Genomic DNA, 26,822 nt, shown 5'->3' with positions numbered 1-26,822 from the left:
CCGGTCTCACCTGTGTGAGAGCACCCGAAAAGGACTCATCTTGTCCTTGAGACTCTGGAGTGGGACTCATAGTTCCTGAGAGCCAAGACAGCCAAGATTCATGCAATTTCGCCATTGAAACGCCTAAAGCTATAATCCGAGTGCTTTCAACTCAGTTCGAACCAACAGGATCCTCTAGAGCTGCCTTTCACTCTTCATGACACCCATTCGAACCAGTTTGCTTCTTCATCGCGGCAGATAAAGCACATTGTTGCCTCTGCTCGAACAAAAGAAGTACTGCTGCACTTCCATTGCTCGAAACCACCAGCCTCTTCATCACCGATTGAGATGATGGCGGAACTGACCCTGGTGTTTTTAAAGAGTCACATCCTTCTTTCTCACATTGGACCAACTCACCTGCACATCCTGTCATCAGCCCATTGGCCATCAAACCAAACCTGGTGACTGCATCAAACCAGCCAATTCAAACCACAGCCTTCTTCAAGTTAGACCCCTCCTCGACATCTGCTCAGTGCTGGACGACAGTGACTGCCGCATCTTGAACTGCCTCGAACCACTGAACAGTGTTGGGAAGCCTGGTTCACTGTTGTTCAACTGCCAAGCCACTGCAAATGGTATTATTCCCTAATAACAGCTCCTTTGGTCCACGTTAGGCCCTAGGGACTGGCTAGGTCAAATCTGTCCCTTTTTGCAACTCAAGAACATATCCTTTTTGAACATTGTGGGTTTTTATTATCTTTTCTCCCCCTGTCTCATTACCCATAGTGCTGGCTCTTCCTATCTTGCGTATTCTATATTCTTTCCACAGGGGTGGATTTTTGTAGTGTTTTCTACTTAGCTATTATTGCATATGGTGTGTTTAATTAAAGTACATATGTTTTTATAGAACCTTGATTGGACATTCCTTTATTTTGGACTCATACTTCGCAGTTTGGGTTCCTACTGTTTCACAATCACACCCCTCTTAGAGTATAACCTTTGCTCGGCCCACGTTATGACAAAAGGTGGAGGTATACCTCTTAACTGTGCCTGTGCTGTGTTGGTTCTTGGTTTGTAGAAGTGTGAGGTCTGAGGAGGCGTTTATCCTCCACTCATCCTTGTATTCCTGCAGGGCACTAGTCAATTTGTCACAGTCACCAATCTGTTTGCTTTTTCTTGACTTTTATTGTTACTTGCAGTAGACACTGCAGGGAATGTTTGGCCAGTTACCACTGAGGCACGACTACATTCCACTGTTAAAAGCAGAAGCCCCACATGCTTTGTTGAGGCATGCTGTTTCCTAAATATGACTGTTTACAATGCAATGAAACAACACAGATTATCTTTCAAGGTAAAGCCATCTGTTGATTTCTATAACTTGTGTTTTGTTTTTGTGGGCATGCCCCCACAAACTCCACAGACTTCTTACCCCCTTTTCCCAGTCCCCTGTTCCTTTCAGTATCTTATTCCATGATACTGGCTGACTAGATGCTTGCAACTTGCAATTTGCATCTCCGAAGAACGCCTTTCATGTGGAAATCTTCCATAGCCTTAAATTGCTTTCCCTGGTTGTTTTCATGCAAGTAAAAGCTTGTAGGTACAATGGGCCTCATTATGACTCTGCTGGTCTGGTACAAAAGTGCCAGTATTTACATATACCAGCACTTTACTGGACCGTATGCCAGTGGGGGTAACCTGACTTACCTCCAGCCAACAGCTGGAGGTAACTGAGACCCCCACTGGCATGAAACATCCAGTATTTTCGGCACCGGTATTGCCAGTGTCAACAATCCTGTCAAATCCCCCTCTGGAGTCCTATAGGACTCCATGTAATGCAAATTTACTGGTAGTTCAGACGCCTATAATATCCCTGTATTGGCAGGATATCAGGTGGCAGAAACAGTAGGTGCATTTGCCAGTCTACTGGCGGATTTTCTGCCAGGATACCGACTGACTTGGAATGAGGTCTGAAGGGCGTCTTTATGACCCTGCCGATCTGGTAAAAAAGTGTCGCTATTTACATACTGCCACTTTACCAGACCAGCAGAGAACCAGTGTGCCAGTTGGGGTAACCTGACTTACCTTCATTCAAGAGCTGGAGGTAACCCAGGCCCCCACTGGCATAGGACCTCTGGTAGTTACAGCACAGGTTTTGCTGGGGCTGAAAATACTGGTGAATCCCACGCAATGGGGATTTACCAGTGGTTCCGCCACCTGTAGTATCCTGGTATTACTGGGATATCAGTTGGTGGAAGCGGCAGGTGCGTTTGCCGGTATCCTGGCAGATTTCCTGCCAGGATACCGGCAAACTTTGAATGAGGCCCAATATCTTGTCCCTCCATGAGAGGGAGTTCATGTTGGACTTTAGTGTTTGAGGTAGTGCTTACTTGCGTCTATTTTTTAAGCCAGGGGTCTGTAACATTTGATTCCATAGATACAAATCCCAAAAGCCCTACCCGGCATAGTCAATGGGAAGGCAAGGCAGCACGAGAGCTACTGGTCGCCGACCCCTGCTTTAAGCTAAACTAAGTGCAGTTTGTATGTGAATTCTCACTAGGATGGCTGACGCTTAGTAATAGTGCCTTCTGACTTTCGATCCTTAGCTTTAATTTACATTAAATTACAGTTATTCTACTAAGTCACACCCTGGTGTGTAAATTTATGTATTGTTCACAAAGCCATCTGTATTGTCGAAAATTAAGATACCCCTTCCCCAGGGGCTGTAAAGATAGCCCTGTAATTATTCCAAAGCAGACAGGGCATCTGAGCACCCAGGAAGGGAGAGGGGTGTCAGGACTGTGATGAGGAAGAGTTGAAGTAGGTATACTGTGGATTACTGGTAAGTAATGTCATAATAAAAGGTAGAGCTGGGATACTGCAAAGCCCTGCTGTATCTTTTATGGCTGTCGCGAAAGAACAGATTGAAAAGCTGTGGAGGCAAACCCATGATCTGACCTCCCGGGGAAACTGAAGTCTGTACTGGTGGCAGGAAAGTAGTTTGAAGAATCCAAAGTAGTGACCCTGCAAGTGACTTAACAGGGTTGTCCGTATCCAAAGCTGTGGCCATTTGTCTGGAAGACCTCCCCACTATGTTGCATGGGGGTGGGGAGTCAGAGTAGGCTAGGGAAACGGTTTCCTTGGCCCCCCAAGTCACAAAGGAAGTTTGTGAACCGTGAGTGTGAGGTTTTTGCCAGATAAGCCATAATCTCATCTAGCGCATCCAAGGCTGACATGTGATCTCCGATCACCTGAGGTATATCCGGGGCAAGTACAGGGAGCGCTACTTCCTGAGAAAAGGTTGAAGTGGATACCCGTTTTGGGCAGAATGTGTGATCATAACACAAGGAGGCTCTGGCTTGAATTAAAGATATGGAGAACGGCCAGAGTTCACCCCTAACACAGATCTATGGGCCAAAGTAAAAACAACCAAGTAGGCAGTCTTCAACACCTTGAATCCACCCTGAAGTAGTCCACTGATATCAAGGGGAACCATAGTCAAGCAGCAGGAGATCGTTCCTGCTATTCAGATAATGAAGCAACTCCAAACATAGGTGCAGAGGGCTTCTTGGAGGCCTGAACTGGAAAGAGTAGAATAAAGATCTAGCGCATGTTCATTTTGTTTAGGGCTGGTATAGTACTAGCACCCAGCTCCAGGCGACCCCATTGCCAGTTGTTGCTCTGCGTTTCATCTCCTACCAGGATTGAAGGAGATTTGGGCACTCAGGATGGTGTTGGAGGGTGGGGGGGTGGGATACATAATCAACAAGCTTAGTAAGCGGCCACCAAGAGAACTCTGGCCTAACTGAGCCTGATCAGCCTCAGAATTCTGTTTGACCAAGGATATGGGTGACAACATGTAGGGGAATTTGAGGTCTTAAGAGATGGAGAGTTCATTGGTCATCCAGGCTTCCTCTGAGAGGCTGAAGCAGCAAGTGATCAGCCGAAAGGTTGCTGGGTGGATTGGCATAATCTGTGAAGAGAATTCTGTGGAGGGAATCTGCTAGTGTGCTGCTGTGTGTGGGTTGCAGTGACAGTTATCGGCTCAGGAAGTAAGCTGGCATAAGAACGTAGGCAGGTTGCACCTATCCCCCCTGGCTGTTCATAGATGGTACAGGCATGATGTTAACCACACAGAGTCCTCACCCGGGGAGAATTGATCTCAGAGGTGAATCCTAGAAGTGCTCGACTGATTGGGGTGCTCGTCAGCTCGCGACCAAGATGGCCACTGGTCTTTGAGCTCTGTGGACGAGTTGCAGGAGGGGGACGCCATATGGTAGACACACAAAGTTATTACACTTGCATACTGCTGCTGCGGGTGTATAGAACCTTGGTGACCATGCTATCAAACTTTCGGATGGGTGCCTTGAGACCCCTTCTGTTCCGGATCGCTATCTCGGCCCATGTGAAATGTGCTGCAGGAGCTGCATAGGTGAGGTGGATGGCGCGGGTGATCTGTGGCTGAGCATAGCCTACGGATGCCTTTTAATCATTGAACTGAGTACCCCGGGGGACTTGGGAGTAACGCATGCAGCAGTCTGGCCCGCGGAGACAGGAGAGGACTGGCCATCAAACACGTTCCTCGGTACTGCAGGCTTCAGTAATGTTTGGAGGATGGGACTACAAAGGAGAGCATAGGAGGAAGTGGGGACACAGCTGCACTACAAAACGGCAATAAACCCATTCCACGGACTGTTCGGCTCAAAAAGTGCTTTATTCTGCCCAGTGTGTGGACCACACTTATGCTGCAGGTTATTGCCTGCTACTATTCTGAGTTCTAACCTGTCCCTTTGGTATTAGTTAACGCTCTCTTGCGGTCCGGACCGTGTATATGGGCGAAGCTCCTACTTAAGTGAACATGCTAGTACCGCTTTCAGTCCCTCCTGCTGCTGCGACTGGACTCTCAGCTCAACCTCTCATAAAAGTACAACCTGCTCTCGGTATGATCTACCAAAAGAGGCAGCAGAGGTATACCTGCCATGCCGTGTCTGTTTCACCTTTATGACTGGGGTCACTGCTGGCCTAGTAGTAGTGTGGGGCTGAGTAAACGGTTTAGCCACTAATCCCTGTACTCATGCGGAGCAGTAGTCCCTTTGTTACAGGTCACCTTCAGTTTAGAGCCACATGTGCAAACAAATTGTCTTTGTATTTTAGGGCAGCCCTATTCTATGTTTTTTCATGCTTTTATACACCCACCATAAACATTAATGGTGTTTGCTAAATATACTCCAATGCTCTAAGCATAAGGATATTAGAATATACTTCACTGATGATCTCTAGTAAAGATGAAAGGCGGGTGCAGTTGTCTGCAACCCTGTGAGCTGTCTGTCTTGGGTTGATAAAGCTATGTATAAAATGGCGCTGCCCTATAACATAAAGGTAATTTGCATGAGCTAAAAGAATCTATTGGAGCTCATTTGGTTACCCACAATGCATTGTTCATGTGGCTCTGAACTGGTGGCGAGCTTCCAGTGATGGCTAATGGGTGGTGCTGTGGCATAGGTGACTTAATTGAAGTGGATAATTCTACTTTCACAAATCGGGTGGAAGGCTTTTTTTTTACACTTTTCGAAACACACCATAACATGCCAAAGAATTCAGGTTATTTCACCTAGTGTCAAAAGGGAGATCATGTGAAAATGCTCTTGTGACAAGTGATGAGACACCTGAGAGAAGATTTCAGTGTGCTGTATGGGAAAGCTAGGGTTAGCGCTTAGACGTTTTAGCATTAGAGGGAGATTGGTAGGGAATAGTTATATCTAGAAGCCATTATTTTTTATTAGCACCCTCGACGAGGGCACTGGCCAATTAGGAAGCTTTAATGCGTGCTGTATTCTCTGTTGTAAGCCTGAATTCCAAGCAGCCAAAGTACTGCTGGCCAGCATTCCCTTCCCTGTTCCTCCTTCCCTTCCCTGCTCCTCCCTCACCTATTGGCACCCGGGTAGCTTATACACAGGTCCTAAGGGTGTGTTTAACTTTAAAATAGAAAATGTACCTTGTGGTGTGGTGCAGCGTGGCAGTTTCTTAAGTCCGTTTCCTTGTTGATGACGTTGCGATCATCAACATAGACAGCAGACTTGAGAAGTACTGCCTGGTGCCTCACCGCAAGTTAAGGTACGTATTCTTTTTTTTTTTTAAGTAAAACAACCTTAACACCTGCGTACAAAAACTACACAGGTGCTAATGCCGATAACCTTCGGCGGCAAGCCGGCCATGTCCTGTAATGGCATGCTGCCCACATTAAGTGGCCCTCGCTTTGCTCATGCTCTTGACCTGGGCAGTGGGTCGTTACTGGCAGGGTCGCCCCACATCCTCGGGTTATATTGCCTCAGTAAGGCTCTACACTCAGCTGACGTGTGCCTCCAAAAGGCTTATTTCATACAGGGTGATGTTACAAGAGCAGACCTTACTGACTCATGTTGCAGTAACCACTGCAATGCTTGAGGTAAGCTTATCGTTCAGATGGACAATGCGAGGCGATTTGCACTGCAATGGAGGATCTCAGCATTTAATGACCAGGATCTAACACCTATGCCACACCTAGAGGAAAATCAATATGTAGTGTGCTTTAAGCACACTCCACTACTTACCACTGCCCGGTGCTATAAAATAATAATAGTGAAGCACACAATTCACGTCTCTGATAATTGGCTCACATCACCCTTACCTTTCAGGCCGTAGGATGCCCATCCCTCCCTATTAGTTTCTATCTCTAGGGTATTGAGTTAGAGGTCCATTAGATTTAGGCCAAAAGTCCAGAAGATGGAGAAGCCACCCAATTTAAAGAAAGGACCACAAAAGCGACAGAGGCAGCAATGTGCGAAGTGGACTCCTTGGGCGGGCAAAGCTCACCCATTACTGCAGAGGGCAGTGAGGTGCAAGCTGCTGGCTAGCAAAGGTAGCTCTTTTCCAGCCACCATCAATGGGCTAATAGAACCATTTGGGAGTTCTCCTGCCTGGAGGCATGTGGGGGTGATCATTCAGCTCCCTTGATGTACCCATAAACATCTGCTCATTTTAGTGACGGCAGGAAGGAGCAGGCGAAAGGCAGGCTAGAAGCAGGATTGAGGTGGAGCTTCCATCAGCCAATTTGGGATATGCACCTCATATGAAGCGGGCAATAGCCTCCCTCTGCTAAGGTCTAAATTAATGCCTTAGTGCTTGGATAGACCAGTGCTTGTGCCCTATGCAAAACCTAAAACGAACCAAATCCTATATGCCTGCCTAAACAAACTAAAATGCTACACCACTCTTCCAAGTCCTTACCTGTATTCTGTTGAAGAATAGCTTATCCCACAAACTGTTGTTTCGAATGATCCCACTTTGGACTTCAATTTCTTTGCGCTTTGATGCGAACTCCAAGAGCCAACGCTTCAGCTGTGTATCTGCTTGGCTGAAAATCTAGGTGGACACAAAAAAAACAGAGATCAATGTTTCCCGAGACAGCATGGATTAATAATTTAATTATTTAGTTATAGAGAATGTGGACAGTCATCGCAACCAGTAAACATGTAATGCAAAGGACTAATCCATGAGTGTGCGGCAGTATGACTATTAGGAATCAAACTGAAAAGCAAAACCTGTGGCACAACAGTACAAGGGTTTGAATTGGTTTTTGGTATGAAGGGGACCTTCATCTATTGGAGAACACAATATATATTGCTAAAATCCCACCAAAGGCACAGAACCTAGGTCCTTATGGCAGTGATGGTCAGTTAGCTCAGCGAGTTAAGAACGTGCTGATGGCGTCTCTGTTCACCTTGTAGGTCACAGGCTTGAAGCCAGGCAGGGCCAATTTGGCATTAATCCTTCCGTGGTTGACAAACTGATGTTGTGGCCAAGATAAGGCCACCTCGGCCAGCCTCAGTTTGCAGCAAATAAGGAGATCAGACAGCTAGGTGGTAAATCAAGCTTTATGTATTTATATTGCAAATACACAGCATACAGAGTTATCAGCCGGGAAAAACCGTGTGCAGTGGCACGTGTTCTAGCAGCCGGCACAAGGAGCTCTCTCTCCCGCCCCCCCTCCTGCAGGTTTATATAGCATATCATAGGCAAACACTAATATGTTTATGTACCATCGCAATGAGGGTGTTACTTGGCACGACATTACAGACAGTTGGCAAGAACTGTCGACATCATCCTTGTGACCTTGTGATGCAGTGCTGCGGGCATATCGTGTTGTATTATGAATAAGCGGCATTCGTAGAAACCCCTTCTGATACCTCCCATATATGGGGCTAATGCTAAACTTGTAGAGAATAAGTGGAAGGGTAGGTCTGACGTGTCCTCTGCACTAGGAGGGGTTTGGGCCTGTCTGGTGTGTTGTCTAGAGCAGGCCCAGGGAGGCAGAGGGAGGTGACATGGAGAGCCTGAGGCCTAACTGTATAGGAGAGCCTAAGAGCATTGCATAACATAGCATAGCAATCCTGCACATCATAGCATAGCATAGCAATCCTGCCACATCACTGAGTAGCATTAAAAAAATAGTAATGGTAAAACATGTTACTAACAGCATTGCAAAAGTTCAGTAGCTATGTTAGTGAGCACTAAGTGCAAAACGTTATTACTATTTTAAAAAATTGGGTACTGTCGTGAGCGCAGCAAAAGATTGGCGTTTGACCGCAGTGTGGCCACTGTGTTGACTCGGTGTAAGCTAGCAGAATCTAAAGCGATATGATGAAGTCCCCTCTGTAATTACACAATGTACCTGCTACAAGGGGTGTCATGGGATTAAAGCAAGTTCACCCCAGGAACAGAGTGATATGAGGTGTTACAGAAAAAAAAACACTCAGATTGCTCCAAACGTGGGCTATTATTTTATTTTATTTGAATTTTTCTTCAGCGCTGACCCTACCCAGAGGCTCTCAGAGCACCTAACAAGGTTCAAAAGGTGGGAGGGGAAACATAAATTAAAACATATTTTCAGCATTGAATAGTAAGATTAGGATAGAGAAGTGTTAGCTGGATACCTGATACAACTTACTCCACCTGATGTCATCCATGACCCAGTACCAATAATACAAAAATAAAATAAGAGGAATTACTTGCACGCCTGTTTCGTCACTTCTCACCTTTTGTCCCTGCATCTTTAATCCCACTCATTAATTCCCTGGTGCTATGGAAATTGAAGAGGGGCTCTGGCTGAAGCTTCAACCTCCATTTGTATGGTGGCCATTTTTAATGTCATATTTATTTGAGGTGGGGGACAGTCACAGGCTCCATATGACCTTTTTGTTCCCTCAGAATTTAGTTGGCGCTTAGCACCTCAGATGGTAGCCCTGAGCACTTATAGAGAAAACTAGAATGCTTGTTGGCAGTACCGTCCAGTAAAGGTCCTGAGCCTTTGTTAGTGGCCCTAACTTCATTTAGGCCTTTTCCTCGTGTTGATAGGCCATTACCGACCGGTGCAGCATGCAAGCATGTGTTGAACACCATATTAGAAAAAAGCCTTTGACTGCTAGCTAATCAGAAAGGGACTCACTGTTGAGCACCCTTTGCTCTTCAGAAATGTTGGCAGAGGGGCTAATTGTAATAATCACTTCCAGGGGCAGGTGTTAAGCAAATATTACTTACCAGTAATTGTCTTTCTGGAGTTTGTATCTGCTTAGATGCACATGCTTTGCATAGGCCGCCATGTAGTGGTTGGTGCTGAGTATTACATAAACAATTCTCAGAATCAAAAAAAGCGGCTTCAACAAGGGCGTACTTGTAACACTATTTCTGTCCTACATGTATGGGTACCTATGATCCCTCACGCGTCGGCATCCTCAGATTGTTTTTTTCTCCAGCGAGGATAAATGTGAAGACTTTGTCGAAGGAACCGAGCCCTAGTCGGGGCCTTCCCAAGCTGACACCCACATCTGAAAGTGGAGATGAGAGTGTTGGGTACAGCGTAATAATGCTGAAAGGCGCAACATGTGGAATGGTGATGCAGTAGGGAGAGTGGGGGAGGTATAACATTTCTTATTTCAAATAGTTTAGAGAATGCCTCTAATCCCTTTACACTTTCACATATAATAACTAGCTTGCTCATTCTCAGCCATCCTAATGGAGAAAACTCAGTTTAAATTTTGCCCTTGCTGTAACACAAAATGCCATTGGAAGGACACACATTGCGTGTGTTACATCTGCCTTCTAATGGACCACGACGACACCCGGTGCCAGCCGGGTAGGCTCTCTAAACCAAAAACAAGGAGCGTCCAACTAAAAGGTGGACAGTAATGGCCTGTAATGTTCCCTCCCTTGCTTTCCCGTTACAAGGCAGTATGGCCCACCATTGAGGTGATTATCACCCAATTCCATCCCGCGAATGCTCACTGCAAATTTCAAAACACACTCTTCAACTCTCTTTAATCTGCTGATGCTGCTCAGCCCAGACAGCCTTTGACATATCGACCGAATCCTGTGATAATTGAGGGTCTCATAGCCATGTTATATTAACATGTGGCTGTAACAGGTACTATTGTTTCTTACTATCAAGTGGGTGCCGACCGATAACATCTGTTACACCCCCCCTCCTTTGGCTGTAACACCACAAAATGTAGCATCAGCCAATGACTAGAATTAGAGTACCCCTCCCCATGTCGTTCTTTTCTTCCTACTCTACATTAAGCATATCTCAATCTTAGGGGATGAGATATCCCTTTTTTAACACACAAAGGAAAATACATGGCCACTAAGAAATTGGAGTATATCATTCACCTTCCTTTACATCCGCTGATGGGTTATAAGCAAGTGATATTCAGTGCATTGAAGGCCTTCTGTGTGATGTCGATGATCGGTGCAAAGAACGGTTCCTCAGGACTCTAAAACAGTGTGGAAGCCTGGTTCATCCAGACTTTACGCCCGTTGTCATCTGTCTGACAGACTTGTCTGTTACTCCTGTTGGTTCCTTGTGGATAATACCAACTGTGTCCATGCTGCTACCATTCTTCCGGCTGAGCACATTGTCTTGACCCACAGACGAGTTTTGTTCTGGACCAACTCACCATAATCTCAGTACCAAACCTCTTCGAGCTTACAGGTTTGGCAACTTAGGTCCCTGCCCCTCGTGGTTCCTATTGGAAGACTTTTCAAATAGTCACTCCATGTATGGTGAAGGTTATCAGCATATTTATTTCCACTGGGTGTCCCACATGCTTCGAAGAAAGGCAGTTAGGTGGATGGGAACTCATGTGGAAGGCCGGTGTTGGTGTGATGTGTTCACTAATGTGTGTCTTCTTCTAGTCAGACTTGTTTAGGTGACATCGTTTGAAGGTGGTCTTCCCCACTTGAAGGCTCCTTGTACAATCTCAAATGTATGATTCGACACATTCTGTATTTAGTACAGGCCAGTGGGCACAGTGTGCCATGGTTTGTGTGGCCGATGATCTACTCATGGCCATGGACATGTATTGTATTTTATATCTTCTTCCTTGGGCCAGCCAGTTGCCTCCATTACACATTTTTGATTATGGAGAGCTATTGATGTGGCTAAGGGCATGGCAGGTATTAGATCAGAGGCCTTGCAACAATGGGTCACAATGGAGTTGTAAGGCACAAAGTCCTAGGTAGGCAGGCGCGAGGAACCATCTGCTGACTGTGGTTTATGAAGCTTCTAGGACCTCAGGAAGATGGTCCACCAGGGCATGCTAACGTGGGACATGACTCAGGTATCACCAGCATGTAGATATCCTAGATCAATGTCCCAATTCAAGACAGCCTTTAAATATCTGACATCTCGCTTGATTAATGTGGCCACCTGATGGCGTAAAACTGGATGAAATTATTATCGACCAGGTGGAACCAATGAACGTAAGCAGCTGGAAATAATTGTTTCCATTAATTCATGTTGCACCTCCACTTCCCCTTGCCAACTGTGATGGCACTCATTCCATGCGTAGTGAATTTGCTGTCATGGTTAATTAAGACTGTATATTTCTGCTCCTTGAAAATGAAGTGCTTGTGTCCTTATGTATTCTTGGTAAATTGAGTCTTGGACAAAGCTTTCATGTCCAAAGGTTTTTATTATGGGAATTAACTATGTCAAAAGCTCATCTTATGCACTAATAAAATCTACAACTAGTGCAACATGCTGCAGCTTGGATTCAGAGAAGAGCCCCTCACTTCGTGGCTGCACCTTCCATCGTACCTAATCTGCCTGGGTTGCCTTTTATCTTTGGTGCCAGATTCAAGTTAGCTCAACGCTTTGTAGCATATGGGCGTCTTTTTCTCACTTACATTGGAGATATCCAAGAAATTGAGAAGACGACAAGAGCATTCCCCTCCAAAAATTGGAACCATACCAATTGGCTGCTTCCTTTATGCGGACGATCTCACCTTATTTGATCAGACCCAAATAGGGTTACAACGCCAACTAAATGGCCTCCAGCAGTATGCAAACAACAACTACATAGAAATCAATAAAGACAAAACAAAAATCATGATCTTACAAAAACATGACAAGAAAACCAATGACATCAACTGGCATCTGTGTCAAACAAAAATTGAGATCGTCAAAGCGGTCAAATACCTGCGAGTTTACTTGGACAGCTCACGGCATGAAACTACCATGCAAGCAGAGCTACATGTAAAGATAACCAAACTAGCGGCCCAATCAAAGGCCATAGATAACAAATGTGGGAAGTTCTCACTTATGCCAACTATCAACTTTTATTAAATGAAGGTTGTGCCTGCAGTTACATACGGCACTGAAGCTATGCCTACCATCCCCAAGCCATAATGGGCTAAACTTGAAGCCTCGTTCTGGCGACAAGTGCTCAAGTTGCCTAACTCAACATCAGGAGTGGCCATCAGACGTGAACTAAGCCTTCAGTCCCTAGAATGCACTGTAGGCTGTAACACCATAATGCTTTTTAGGAAGTGCAGAATGCATGACAGGAATGAAATATTCAGGATGATTAAACTTGAGATGGATACACGAAATTCCGTTATGTTGACAGATTGGCAAAAGGAAAATCAAGCCTTACTCCACTCAATTACATCTGATGAAAACAAACTTATCCGTAACCCATGCAGAGTCTTATGCAAAATCAAAGACGCTGACTGGGCAAAGACACTAGACACTGCAGCCAAGCTACAGCTTACCTCACATCTGCCAAGCAACACACTGAAACGAAATGAGTTGCAACCCATAGTAAAGCAATTCCCGAATAAACAGGCTCGCAACTCAATCTTACACGCACGCCTAAATTTACTAAAAACAAATGAAATATTACACATCAGAGGACTTGCACCAACAGACAACTGTCGATTTTGCCACAAAACCACACAACCATCAAAGGAAACAGTGCAACATCTATTAATGGTCTGTCCAGCCACTGACGCAATTAGACAGCGTTATTTGCCGCCACTGACAGGATTTGACATCTTACAAGATGAAGACATATGGTGGTGCAGGCTCATCGGAGGCGACAGGACAGCCTGGCAAATCGCCACAGCCAAAATGTTGGAACACATCGACAATAACTTACTCAATGTCCATACTTGAACACTAGAAGAAAATTGTTTACAACAACATCAACTGACTCTACCTACGATAAATTGTTCTACACAAGACAATAGAAAAATGCAGGAAACGTCCAGACAGCATTGTAAAAATCTCTTTTTGATTAAACAATAAAAATTTGGCAGTCTTGACTGTTCCTTCAGAGATTTGATAACTAGAGTTTTAGATCTTCACTGAGTGTCCACCCATCCGCCTTCTTGAGTGTACCGTGGGTGGTTTGGAACTCTCCATCACCACACCACACCACACCCAATAGCTGTTATGCCTATTGGGGGTTTCCAACTATCCTTCCCTTCTTGAATGTTTTATATGTTGATTTTCTTGTTACACAGTGTCATATTTCTTTGCAGAATGTGGACCTACGTTAGCCCCAAATAGTAATAAAAGGAAACAGCAATAACATGGACTCACTCACATCACAGGGCTATAGAAATAGTAGGAGAGTGACAGCACCCTCATCCTTAAGCCATGGAAACTGGACATTCATACAAAGTGTTGACCTGTGAAATTAATTCTTATGAGCCTCTATCCACACTTTGAGCTACAGAAAAAGGAAAACTAGACTGCCTTGAAAATAGAATAGCTTGCATGCCAATGCTGACATCTGTGAGTAGCATAAATAGGACCCAAGAACCAAAGACATAGAACCAGTGCTGTGCGTGCACTCGACTCGGGGATAACAGACAATGAGCATTAGCTTGCCATGCGCCCATATTAATGAACCACAGACCAGGAATGATTGGCTACCAGCATAATTTGCTTTAAAAAAAAAATCAAAGTACTTCGCTGACTACACTTCGTGTAATTCATGAAAGCCCCCATGGCAGCCATCTTGGGTCTACCACTGCTGTATTATTCCATTCATCTGCAAAACTCTCCTGGAGTGCAATTGTCTCATCTATTGGGTATGCTTGAATATTTCTATGAGTTGTAAGGCCCAAAAGGCCATCATAGCACTGCCTAAGTGTGAGGCCCGCTCCAAAGGAATGTTTTAAGTTTGTTCCTAGATCATATATCATTGTATACAACCATGTGAGCAGTATTCCATTGGAATGAACACATGACAGCCCTTTGCTCCCCTACACTGGATGTATTCGTATACCTCAGGCTTAATAGCAGGGTCTCATTGGCAGAATTCAGAGCCAAGACCAGGTTGTAATTAACCACTATTCTCTTTAGATATGTATGCAAGGTGGGTATTACCCAAATTGTTGGTTTCCAGAGGCCTTCCGAGGCCCAAAGTCCGTTGTGCAGTCTCGACGTTTGTTCGTTCTTCGGACTGGCGTCGACCTTCGATCTTTCGACGTGGGATTGGAAGAACAGTGTTTTTGTTTTTTTTGGATGAATTATGACAAAATGGCTGAAAGCCAGGGAACTCCGCAACAATGCTTCTGACAAGTATGGTGTAAAAAAACAATCTGAGGGTTATTCACGCGTGAGGGTTCATGGGTACAGTGGACGTCACACTAGGGATAGTATTACTGGCACGCCCTATGTCGACACCCATTTTCGAGTTTCGAAAAACAAACTAATACTCTGCAGCTTCCACTAGATGTTGGCATATGCACAGCATGTGATCTAAGCAGATTCCACAAGCCTCAGAAATTTATTTTTATTTTATAACAGTAATTATTGTAGTGTAAATAAAAAAATGTTGATGCTTGATTCTGGATCTTCTATAGCATTTGGATTAACATATGCAAAGGTCCACATACTCTAATTATGGCTCTGCCTGTGGCAGTAGAGATGCCTGCATTTTAATATCTGTTAGGTAGAATTACATGCAGTACCCTCTGGGACAACCACATACAATTAGGACTACAGGTGTAAGCAAAACCAACCTTTGGTTTAAGTAGGTACTACACAGTTTGTGGTAGCGAGCTGAGCAGCCAGGCGTATCTCAAGAGGGAATGTGAGCAGTAAAAGGATGTTCTCCAGCATGGGGTCTGGCATGGATTCACATGCTCATGAATATTCCCCGTCGTCAGGCTGGGAATCCTCGGTAAAGAAAAAATCAGTATCAGTTTCGTTTCTGATCTTTCTTTCTTAGTAGTAACCAATCACTGCTCTCTGAGTCATACTGTCCCCAGCCAATGACTGTCCTCTCCCTAAGCCCCGCCCCTGGCAGCCATCCTCAGATTTTTACCGCACGTTCAAGTGTTGGGAGCCCTCGTGCTATAGCTCTCGAGCTTTTACTGCGTTTTGCGCTTTTTCAAAGAGATTTATCTCATTTTTCGGTTTAATCGAGCCTCAAGCTCCACCGTTTCTACTTCCGATCAACGGGAACCCGTTTCGGATTTATCTACGCCCCTCAAGGGTGAAGTTTTCATCGAGTTATTCTTCTTGGAGTATTCCAGAAGTTTCTGAGGCCTACCTCGCGGACGAAAAGAACATGGCCCAGGAGAAGGGAAGCTCGACTCCCGGCAAACTGTTCAGGATCTGCCCTGGATGCAACCTACAAAATGTGTTCAAGGAGGACGAGCATTCGAAATGCCTTTACTGCCTCCACGAGGACAAAACGCACGGGGAGAAGGACTGTGCGTTTTGCATGAACATGTCGGATTGGACTATGAGGGATCGTCGGACCCGCCTCTCCAACTGGCTGGAAGGCAAGAGCCCAGAAGGTGAGAAGAAGAAGTCCGAGCAGTCTTCTAAGTCCTGTGAAGGCGCCCCGGCGACGGGGGCCCAACAGAAGGCAAAGCACTGCAAGTCTGCGGGCACCGGGAGCGCCGAACGGTCGGGCTCCTTGGCTGCCAGACAGGGCGCACCTTCACCAATGCCATCAACTGCGAGCCAACGCTCTGGCTCGGGGAAGAGAAAATTTGAGAACCCAGCTAAGCTTCTGGAGAGGCCGCAGTCGATCTCAAAGGAAACGGCCGAGGGGGAGCGAGGCGGTGACCCTCCCCCTAAGGTGAAGGCCTCAAGCGCGCCCAAGGTAGTGAAGGCCTTGATTCACCCGGCTAAGGCCTCTATCGAGGGAGTCGCTGCGGCCCTGGTGAAGCCTGTAGAGGCTATCTGTCATGCATGCTGGACGTGGTTCTACCTCTTACGCTCATAGAACAGCTAGACCGTTCTATTCCAAATGGCGGTTGTTCGATATGTTGCCGGGAAAACGACGTCTGCACTTTTCACGTCGCTAACTTCACGTGTATTCTGCTTCGTCACGTGAACTACGGCATTACGTATATAAGCAGCGTGGAAACTTCACTCGCTGCTTCTGATCGAATCATTGGCGTTGTGTAGCTGAACCTCCGATCTGCGTCCTTGCAGTATTCCTCAGCTGCTTCTTGGGCCTTCTATAGCGTGTTTTCCGCCACACGCTGATTCCTGGAGCTGTTTGTTCGCGTGTACTTCCACACGCGCACGTTGTCTTCAAACGCGGCTGTCCTGGGCTGCGTGAATCCTGTTCGCGTGCAAATCCACAAGCGCACGCTATCTTCAAGCGCGGCTGGTCTGGACTGCGTGAATCCTGTTTACGTTCAAATCCACAAGCGCACGCTATCTTCAAGCGCGGCTGGCCTGGACTGCGTGAATCCTGTTCGTGTGCAAATCCACAAGCGCACGCTATCTTCAAGCATGGCTGGCCTGGACTGCATGAATCCTGTTCGCGTGCAAATCCACAAGCGTACGCTATCTTCAAGCGCGGCTGGCCTGGACTGCGTGAATCCTGTTTGCGTGTAAATCCACACGCACAAGTTGTCTTCAAGCGCTGCTGGCCTGGGCTGCGTGAATCCTGTTCGCATGCAAATCCACAAGCGCACGCTATCTTCAAGCGCGGCTGGCCTGGACTGCGTGAATCCTGTTCGCGTGTAAATCCACACGCACACGTTGTCTTCAAGCGCTGCTGGCCTGGGCTGCGTGAATCCTGTTCGCGTGCAAATCCACAAGCGCACGCTATCTTCAAGCGCGGCTGGCCTGGACTGCGTGAATCCTGTTCGCGTGTAAATCCACACGCACACGTTGTCTTCAAGCGCTGCTGGCCTGGGCTGCGTGAATCCTGTTCGCGTGCAAATCCACAAGCGCACGCTATCTTCAAGCGCGGCTGGCCTGGACTGCGTGAATCCTGTTCGCGTATAAATCCACACGCGCACGTTGTCTTCAAGCGCGGTTCCAAGACTGCGTGAATTCTATTCGCGTGTAATTCCACACGCGCACACTATTTTCTTCGCGGCTGTTCAAAACCGCGTGTACTTTGTTTATACCATAAAAGGGCGCTATTTCCAACTCCTGCACCTGTGATATTAACAGGGGGATTTATTCATTTCTATACTTTTCTCTACGTGGGAAGGAAGATTTTCAAGGACTGTTGGAAGGTGACAGTGAACAGTACTTTGGACGCTATCCTGTGGTGCATCAACCCAGTATCTAGCGTGAGCCTCGTTCTGTTCGGGATAAGTCTCCCTTACTAATCTTCCCTTCCTTGTCGTTTGTTCTACTTCTGGATTTTCCTCAAGAGACTTCTGCTGGATTCTTCTGCCCTAGACATAAGGTCAGTGTGTGCATTAATCTCAAATACTGTTCTATCATAGAGAGTCAAATTGGGGCAGTTTCTTATGATACTTTATTTTGTTCTAGGCTGACTTCCTATACCTTACCCACGCCCTTTCCAGTGATCCATCTCTCTGCCTGTTTTATCAGTCAGAGAGTTGTATCATTTGGAAGGTCTAAACTTGACTTCACAACTATCAAATCGTGTGAACAGGGATCCGGAAGACCCTACCATCTGTATCCTTTTGAGTACCGTATCCTTTTCAGTCAATACTTTGGTACTTTATGACACTATCCCAGTGGAGGCGACCTCGGGGCCCAGAGTTTCCCTGCCTCCGCAGAGGGAATCCTCTTTTAAGCCCATCGAGAAGACCCCCGTGAAGACCCCGATGGAAAAAGAGGGGTGGTGCAATGGCCGTTACGGACACGGACACAACCTCCGAGGAGGAACTGACCGAGAATTTGGAAGAGGCCCGGTCCCACGGGAGGAATCCCGACGAGGAGGACAACGAGAGCGAGGGTGGCAACAATGACAAGGTTCCTGTGGATGAGGAGCAACCGTCGCGCCCGTCACGCCCGTCGCAGCCCGAGCCGCAGGACAACTCGGCAGCCATTTTGACGGCAATCCAAGCCTTATGCACAGAGATAAGGACAAGACTGCCCCTACCCCCGACGGATGGCCCAACTGAACCGGGTTCGTCGGGAACCCCTCCAAACAAGAGGAGGAGAATTCATCCAGTGCCCCTTCAGCCCATACGGCCTTCTCAGCCTTTGTCGCCTTCCCTGGTCCCGAGGGACGACACGGGAACAGACATGGCCACGACAGGGACGGATGCCGACGGCGGTGACGACAGGACTGACCTCCTGTTTCCGATTCCTCGGGCGTCCCCGCCCGACGAGATTGGCTCCTTCCACACCATGATTGCCAGGGCATCCGAGCTTTTTCAGCTCTTCCCCGAAGAGAAGAAGAAGGAAGGCTTCCTCTACCAACGGCGCGAGGCCAAGAGGAAGATGGTCCTCGCGGTGCCTTTGCTGGATGACATCTGGGACGAGGGACTTGCCCTCCTCAAGAACCTGTCCACGACACCTGCCAAGAGGGACCGGTACGAGAAGAAGTACCGGGTCCCCGACACCGCCCCGTTGTGCCTTAGGGCACAGCCGACCCCGGATTCGGTCGTCTCAGCAGCGGCCAAGAAGAAAGCGGGGGGGAGGCATCGGCTTCATCTTCAACTTCCCCACCGGACGGCGAGGGAAAGAAGCTGGACGCCATGGGACGACGAGTCATCTCATCGGCGGCGACGACGACTAAGGTGGCCAACGCCCTAGCAATTGTGGCCCGCTACGACAGGGAATTGTGGTACAAGATCGCCGCCCTGTTGGACTTCCTCCCGGACGACAAGAGGGCAGAGGCCCTGGCGATCCTACAGGAGGGTGAGGTGGCGTCGGACCACGCCATAACGGTGGGCACGGACATTGCCGACACCGGTTTCCGCCAGTTGGGCAACAGCATTTGCTCTCGACGGCGGGGGTGGCTCAAGGTGACGGATCTCCGCCCGGACGTGCATGCCAAGGTTTTGGACATGCCCTTCGACGGGAACAATCTGTTTGGAAAGACAGTGGATGAGTCGCTGCAGGCCATCAAGACCGACACGGAGACGGCTCGGGCCTTGGGAGTTCTGCAGCTACGGCGGCCGCCCTTTCGGAACTCCGGAGGAAAGCAAGGTGCCTCCAAAGGATTCGGCGGCGGCTCCTCGACCTACCGTCAGGCAGCCCGCTCCTCGTCGCAAGAAGTCTACAGGGTACGAGGCAAGTCAGGTGGATCTTGCCGTCGTCGCCAGGGAGGCCAAGGGGGCAAGGCTGCTTCCAAGCAAGACTGAACCGGCCGTTGCGTCGGGCCCCCACCGAAGCACCCCGGTGGGAGGCCGGCTGGCGAAGTTTGTCAGCGTGTGGTAGTCCATCTCCACCGACCGTTGGGTGCTGGATGCCCTGGCCCACAGGCACACTCTGGAATTTCTAAAGAAGTGCCCCAAATTCCTCCAGTGGCCAGGAAGGAAAACCACGTCCCTCAACTGCTGTTAAAGGTAAGGGCGATGCTCAAGAAAGGAGCCATCGAGCTCGTCCCAAAGAGGCTCGTCAGGAAGAAGACAGGAGGTTGGCGTCCCATCCTGGACTTGCGTCGGCTAAACAAATACATCAAGGCACAGAAGTTCCGGATGGTCACCCTCCAGCACGTGCTGGGCCAGCTGGAGGAAGGCGACTTCCTATCATTGTTGGATTTGGAGGATGCATACTTTCACATCCCCATCCTAAAAGGACACCGAAAGTTTCTCAGGTTCATAGTCCAAGGGCGGCACTTCCAGTTCAAGGCCCTCCCGTTCGGATTGAAGTCGGGCCCAGGGTGTTCACCAAGTGCCTAGCACCAGTGGCGGCGCGGCTGCGCCTGAAGGGGATCCATGTCTACCCCTACCTGGACGACTGGCTCATCCGAGCAGGGACAAGGGAGCTCACCGTTGAGCACATAGCAAAGACCGTCCAGGTGCTCACGGACCTGGGATTCTCCATCAACTTCCCCAAATCCCACCTGGTTCCGTCACAGGTCGCGCTGTTTCTGGGAGCCAAGCTCGATACAGTGGCGCTATTGGCCTCGCCGTCGGAAGAAAGAACGCAGGTCATCCTGGACAAGGTACAGTGTCTGCTGGCCACGGACGTGGCCAGAGTGAGGTCCATCAAGTCCCTTCTTGGGATGATGTCCTCTTGCATCTACATGGTGCACCTGTGCAGGCTTCGGATGCGCCCTCTGCAGGAGTTCCTCGACGCCCGTTGGATGCAAGCGACAGGCAGCTTCGAGGACAAGATCTCGCTCAACAAAGTATTCTGCCAAGCAATTCGATGGTGGGGCACAAGCGCATCTCGCGGCGGGCACAGACTTTCAGACCCCAACATACAGGTGACGGTGACGACGGATGCCTCCCTGGAGGGGTGGGGAGCGCACACCGGAGATCTTCACGCGAGAGGCCTGTGGCTCCGAGAGGAGAGGCCGCTCCACATCAACATACTGGAGCTCCGAGAATTATTCTGGGCCCTCAAGTCATTCCTCCCGTCCGTCAAGAGTAATGTGGTGAGGATCTTCACCGACAACACCACCACAATGTTCTACATCCAGAAGCAGGGAGGAACCAGATCCCCAGCCCTGTCCAAGGAAACCCAGGATCTGTGGTACTGGGTCGTTGCCCAGCGGATGTTTCTGGTACCTTTTCATCTAGCAGGGATAAAAAACACCATCGCTGACTCACTCAGCAGGGAACTGCGCTCGTGCCACGAATGGGAACTACGCCAGGATCAAGTGGATCAACTCTTCCGGCGATGGGGCAAACCCCAAATCGACCTGTTCGCGACGGTGATGAACTCCAAGTGCCAGAGGTTCGCCAGCAGGTTCCCCCAGCCAAGGAGCATGGGCAATGCTTTCTCGTTCCCCTGTGACGGCCTGTTCCTGTATGCGTACCCTCCGTTGCCGTTGCTGCTCAGGCTCATCAACCAACTCAAGAGGTCCCGGTGCAGGATGATCCTCGTCGCACCGAGGTGGACGAGACAGATATGGTTCCCGGACCTTCTGGACTTGTCAGCGTCCCCACCAGTCAAACTGCCGAAAGACGCAGACCTTCTCTTGAGAGAAGGAGGCGCCATTCTTCATCACGAACCGGAGTCGCTGAACTTGCAGGCCTGGCTCCTGCAGCACTAAAGTTTGGAGGGTACGATATCCCGGCTGACTGCAGAGAGGTTCTTGCAAGGCCAGGACGTCCTCGACTCTCAAGTGCTACGGACACACGTGGAAGAGGTTCTTTGTCTGGTGCCGTGCACAGAAGATTAACCCTCTATGGATTACAGCTCCTCAAGTGCTACCATACTTACTGTCGCTGACCAAAGCTGGACTAGCTCATGCTTCCATCAAGATACATCTGGCAACGATTTCCCGATAAACCGGAACTGCAGGACGGTCCACCCTGTGTTCTCATCGCCTGGTGAAGGAGTTTATGAAAGGACTGTTTCGATCGTTCCCGCCGGTGAAGGCTCCAGCCCCGGCGTGAGAGCTCAACGTGTTGTTGACCAGGCTCATGGGCCCGCCATTCGAGCCCTTGCATTCGGCTCTGTTGAAGTTCCTGTCGTGGAAGACAGCGTTCCTTGTGGCCATCACCTCTGCATAACGCGTGGGAGAGATTCAAGCCCTATCCTGCAAGCCTCCATACTTCACTTTCCACGAGACAAGGGTAGTGCTGAGGACGCACCCCTCCTTCATGCCCAAGGTGCCGTCGGACTTCCATCTCAACGAGCCCTTGGTGTTACCAGTCTTTTTCCCGTCGCCTTCGTCGCCGGCCGAGAGGACTTTGCACTCGCTGGATGTAGCTAGAGCGCTGAAGTTCTACGTGGACCGAACAAATAGTTTTCGGAAGACATCACAGCTGTTTGTGATCTTTGGACATGTGAACCAAGGGAAGGCTCTCCTGAAGGCTTCCATTTCCAGATAGCTTTCCGGCTGCATCATGCACTGTCATCGGTTGGCAAACCGACCATTGCCCGGCCGTCCGAGAGCCCATTCGACCAGAGCGATCGCTGCTACCACGGCGTTCTTGTCTGGTGTGCCCCTGCTGGACATCTGCAGGGCTGCTACGTGGAGGTTGACGCACACCTTCACGAGATTTTACTGTGTCGACCGGGATTCCAGGGAGGAGTCCAGAGTCGGCCAGGCAGTGCTGCGCAACCTGTTCGCTTAAGGTGAGCCTGGTGAGGAGGTAAGAGATGCTTAATGTTGAGTTTTATGTAATGCTTAATGTTGAGCCTTGCCACCTCCCGTGGTTGTGCATGTGTGTACTGCTATGTATTCTTATATTCATGAGCATGTGAATCCATGCCAGACCCCATGCTGGAGAAGGAACAAGTTACTTACCTGTAACTGTTGTTCCCCAGCATGGGTCTGGCATGGATTCACATGCGAACCCTCCCTCCTTCCCCTCTGCGGCTCTTCACTTGGTCATACTGCCACTTTATGTGCTACCAAATCTGAGGATGGCTGCCAGGGGCGGGGCTTAGGGAGAGGGCAGTCATTGGCTGAGGACAGTATTACCCAGAGACCAGTGATTGGTACTACTAAGAAAGACAGATCAGAAACGAAACTGATACTGATTTTTTCTTTACCGAGGATTCCCAGCCTGACGACGGGGAATATTCATGAGTATTTGAATCCATGCCAGACCCATGCTGGAGAACAACAGTTACAGGTAAGTAACTTGTTCCTTACACAGAGGTCTTACAATCACAGTGGCTCAAGTAGACACTTACTCTCAAGGTTTCTTGGTAAACCACTTATTCATTTATTACACAGTCATTTAGAAAACATTCACTAGAAGGAGGCAACTTAATATCATACATAAATACACTTCAGTACCTAACCAATAAGTTTCTAAGTAAATTAGGCTCCCCTGAAATAGGAGCAAAATGGCCTTTCAGTCACTTTAAAAAAGGCACAAGTTAATAGAATAGATCACAAATACTTTCTTAGGCAGTGCAAATTGTTTAAGTTCACTAGAGGACTCGATTCAGTTCAATAGGCCTAGGCCAAAGTCAATTGGCTAGTGTCTTGGCTAGGAAAGAGCAGTTCTTGAAGTAACGGTTAAGTCTTTGCCAAAGTTCTCAGAAGTAGTTTGTACGAAAAAGAATCATATGTTGGGTCACAAGCTGATTAGGCCTGCAAGTTGGGAAAGTCCCACGAATTTTCACTGCGAGAGGTAAGTTCTCTCAATCGGATTGACACAGTACCTTAATATGAATAACAAGAGGCAGCTGCAGATCTCACTGTTCCTGAGCCACAGGCTTGGGGACAAGAGGGAGGACATCGGGGGACTCCTGCACTGCACGGGATTGTCGGAAAACGCTGACAGAATGTAGTCACTTCAGTTCCCGTAGCTGTAATTCAACCGCACAAGCTGGTGTCCCTCTCCCTGGTTAATCCTAACAAGCTTCAAGAATGGTATCCAGGTGGCTTACGAGCTGATTGGTCCCACCAACTCAAAGGAAGAAGTCGTCCTTGAAGGGGCTTCTCTGTCGAGATGAACTTGGTAATTCGGACCTGCAGCACGGCTTCACCGGGGCAAACCAACGGTCCAGGAGTTGCAGCAACCGTCCTCTTCCAGCTCGTCTTCGGTTCTTTCGTTCCAGTGGTCGACTCGTCTTTCCAGTCCAAGAGACTCACCTTTTAAACAATTTTCTCCCTTTCATTCCAGCCCAGCTGTCATTCAACCAGCAGGGTGGCTGTCCTTGCTGGACAGTCAGCCAGCCAATCATGCGAGAGTGCATTTGGGTCTCCTAGGAGACTAAGCAAAGGGAGTTTCGGGCACCTCCCTCACTTCATGCCCACCCCAGACACTCAGACGCCAGAAGAGGTCTTCAGTCCTGAAGCCCGCCAAAGGCATAGAAATAAAGGGACCAAACCTAGTTCGGCGCGCAGAGACAAACACTAGAAGGACCTTTCTAAAACGAAACAGCGAAAAAAGAAGACCGGGACCTGTTTAAACAAAGGGGCTTAAGGCGCCATCTTGAATAACATGGCTCCCGCGATTTTTAGCTACGGGTGTTTGTGGTCAGGAAAAATGACACTGACACATGCAGAAGGCCTGGGACAGCGATATACAGAAACGCTGGCTGGCAGCAGCATCACAAGCGGGTATTATTCTGCGCATAATTGATTCTGAAAAATGCAAAGACTGGATGTAAGAAGGAGCGATGCCATGAATGGAAGATGATAATGAAACCATAAGACTGGATGGGATGTCAGGGCTCGTCCAAAGTGTGATTGGCGGTATTGATTGGCCGTGCATCACGCAGGGCTGCTGCACATGCAGAGGTGAGCTGTGCACAGTTTTATTTATTTATTTATTTGGATTTATAAAGCGCTCAGCCGCCCGGAGGCATCGTGGTGCGGTTACAGAATGTTCACTTAACAGGTTTAGGACAGACATTACAAAAGCAGTAGTACAAAAACAGTGACATTGTTACAGGGCGTTCCGAGGTTACAGAGGAACAGAGTTGGAGACAAAATGTTAAGCATTCTAGTTGAAAAGTTCAGTCTTTAGCATTTTTCTGAACACAGTTAGAGATTCTTCATTTCTTAAGCTGCACGGGAGGACGTTTCAGGCTTTTGGGGCTAGAACTTCAAAGCTAGTGCCGCCAGCTTTGGCTCTGTAAAATGCTGGGACTGAGAGTAGGTGAGAGTATGAGAGCACTGGTCTCGTTTTGGTCTGTGAGCTGGAGCCTGGTGTATTCTTTCTGCTAGGTAGGCTGGGGCAGTCTGAGAGAGGCACCTGTGAGTGATCGTGAGAGCCTTGAATGTTATGCGTTCTTTGATGGAGAGCCAGTGGGCATCTTTTCTCGCCTGGGAGATGTGATTTCTCATTGGGATACTGAGGGCAGCTCTAAGGGCGTTGTTTTGCGCAGTTTGAAGTCTGTTGATGTTATTGGCCGAGGTGCCTAGAAGTACAATGTTGCAGTAGTCTAACTTTGCACCAATGGCGGCTCTGGTGATGTTGAGGCAGTTGTTTGGCGATAGGTGGGATTTCACTGCATTTATGATTTTAGTTATGTGTGCGGCCGATGAAGAGATGGCGCTGACTTGCCTTTCCATTGATAGGGTGGAGTCAAGGTATACACCTAGTGTTTTCACTGCAGCAGAGGCAGTGATAACAGTGTTGTCAATACTGAAGGAGCTGTACATATCATCTAGTTTTTTTAGGGACTCTTTGGGGCCTACCAGTAGGATTTCTGTTTTTTCCCTGTTTAGAAATAGGCCATTGGCTGCCATCCAGGCCTGTATGTGAGCATATGGCTTCTGGAGGGTGTTGAGGTCTTGTTCATAGTCCCCTGTTAGGGGGAGAAGAATTTGTGTATCGTCTGCATAGTTGGTAAAGGCTATGCCGAATTCCTCTAGGTCACTGGACAGGGGAAGAGTGAATAGATTATAGAGAGTGGGGGATGTGCATGATCCTTGTGGGACTCCACACCCAATGGGGGATGGAGAGGCTCAAGCCTGGTCAGAAAAGACTCTCATAGCTCGGCCATCCAGGAAGGAGGTGATCCATGCGGTAGCTTCTTTTGGAGAAGTGAGCAGTGTCAGTGAGGTGTTTCCACAGGATCTTGTGGTCAACCAAGTCAAAGGCCGCCGAGAGATCCAGAAGTAGGAGGAGTGAGGATTTGCCTTTGTCCATGGCTTCTAGTAGTTGATTCTTGAGGTCGAGTAGGGCTGATTCAGTTTCGTGACGATGGTGGAAACTGTTATGAATATGCAGGCGCAGTCAGGTAGGATATATTAAAGGTTTAATATGATTTATACAGAGGGAGAAGACCCCCAACAAATAGAGATTCCTCTCCTCCAGCTACTTCTCCAACTGACAACATTAGAACCCTCAGATACTCCCAAACAAGAACTCACTCACCAACACTCCATGACATCATACATGGGATTAGCACACAGGAAGGAAACATAATGAAGGACATTCTCCCCTTATATTTTATGAGTCTCTACAACACATCTCCCCCCTTTTTTTTTTAACTTCACTTATACAGTCCAACAAACAATTACGAAAAAAAAAACTTCATGTTGGCATGTGGATGACCTCAAAAAAAATCAACCACCATCTTCACACATTCTATATATGTCCTCTCTTTACCACAGCAATCCTGTCTTTATTCCACACCTGCCCTCCAGTTACACGTACGGCCCCTTTCATGACCGCCACAACTCTTACCGGATCAGAGTAAAGTGACTCTCCTTTCTTCTTTACTATTCCCTTCTTGATCCTAA

General features: G+C 48.1%; 1 protein-coding gene across 6 annotated transcripts in view; it reads right to left on the bottom strand.

The window, feature by feature from the left end:
• ACSL6 (acyl-CoA synthetase long chain family member 6) overlaps positions 1–26,822 on the bottom strand; it is a 774,575-nt gene that overhangs the window by 290,949 nt on the left and 456,804 nt on the right. For all 6 annotated transcript variants that reach the window (XM_069652522.1, XM_069652521.1, XM_069652520.1 and 3 more), the window contains one exon: positions 7,243–7,377. In XM_069652522.1, the coding sequence (XP_069508623.1) occupies positions 7,243–7,377 (135 nt within the window). The remainder of the gene's footprint in view (positions 1–7,242; positions 7,378–26,822) is intronic.

This window comes from Ambystoma mexicanum, chromosome 3p, assembly GCF_040938575.1.
Source record: "Ambystoma mexicanum isolate Mex_15411 chromosome 3p, UKY_AmexF1_1, whole genome shotgun sequence".
Taxonomy (NCBI): Eukaryota; Metazoa; Chordata; class Amphibia; order Caudata; family Ambystomatidae; genus Ambystoma; species Ambystoma mexicanum.
Note: the sequence above shows the minus strand (reverse complement) of the source record. Positions and strands in the feature narration are given on the sequence as shown.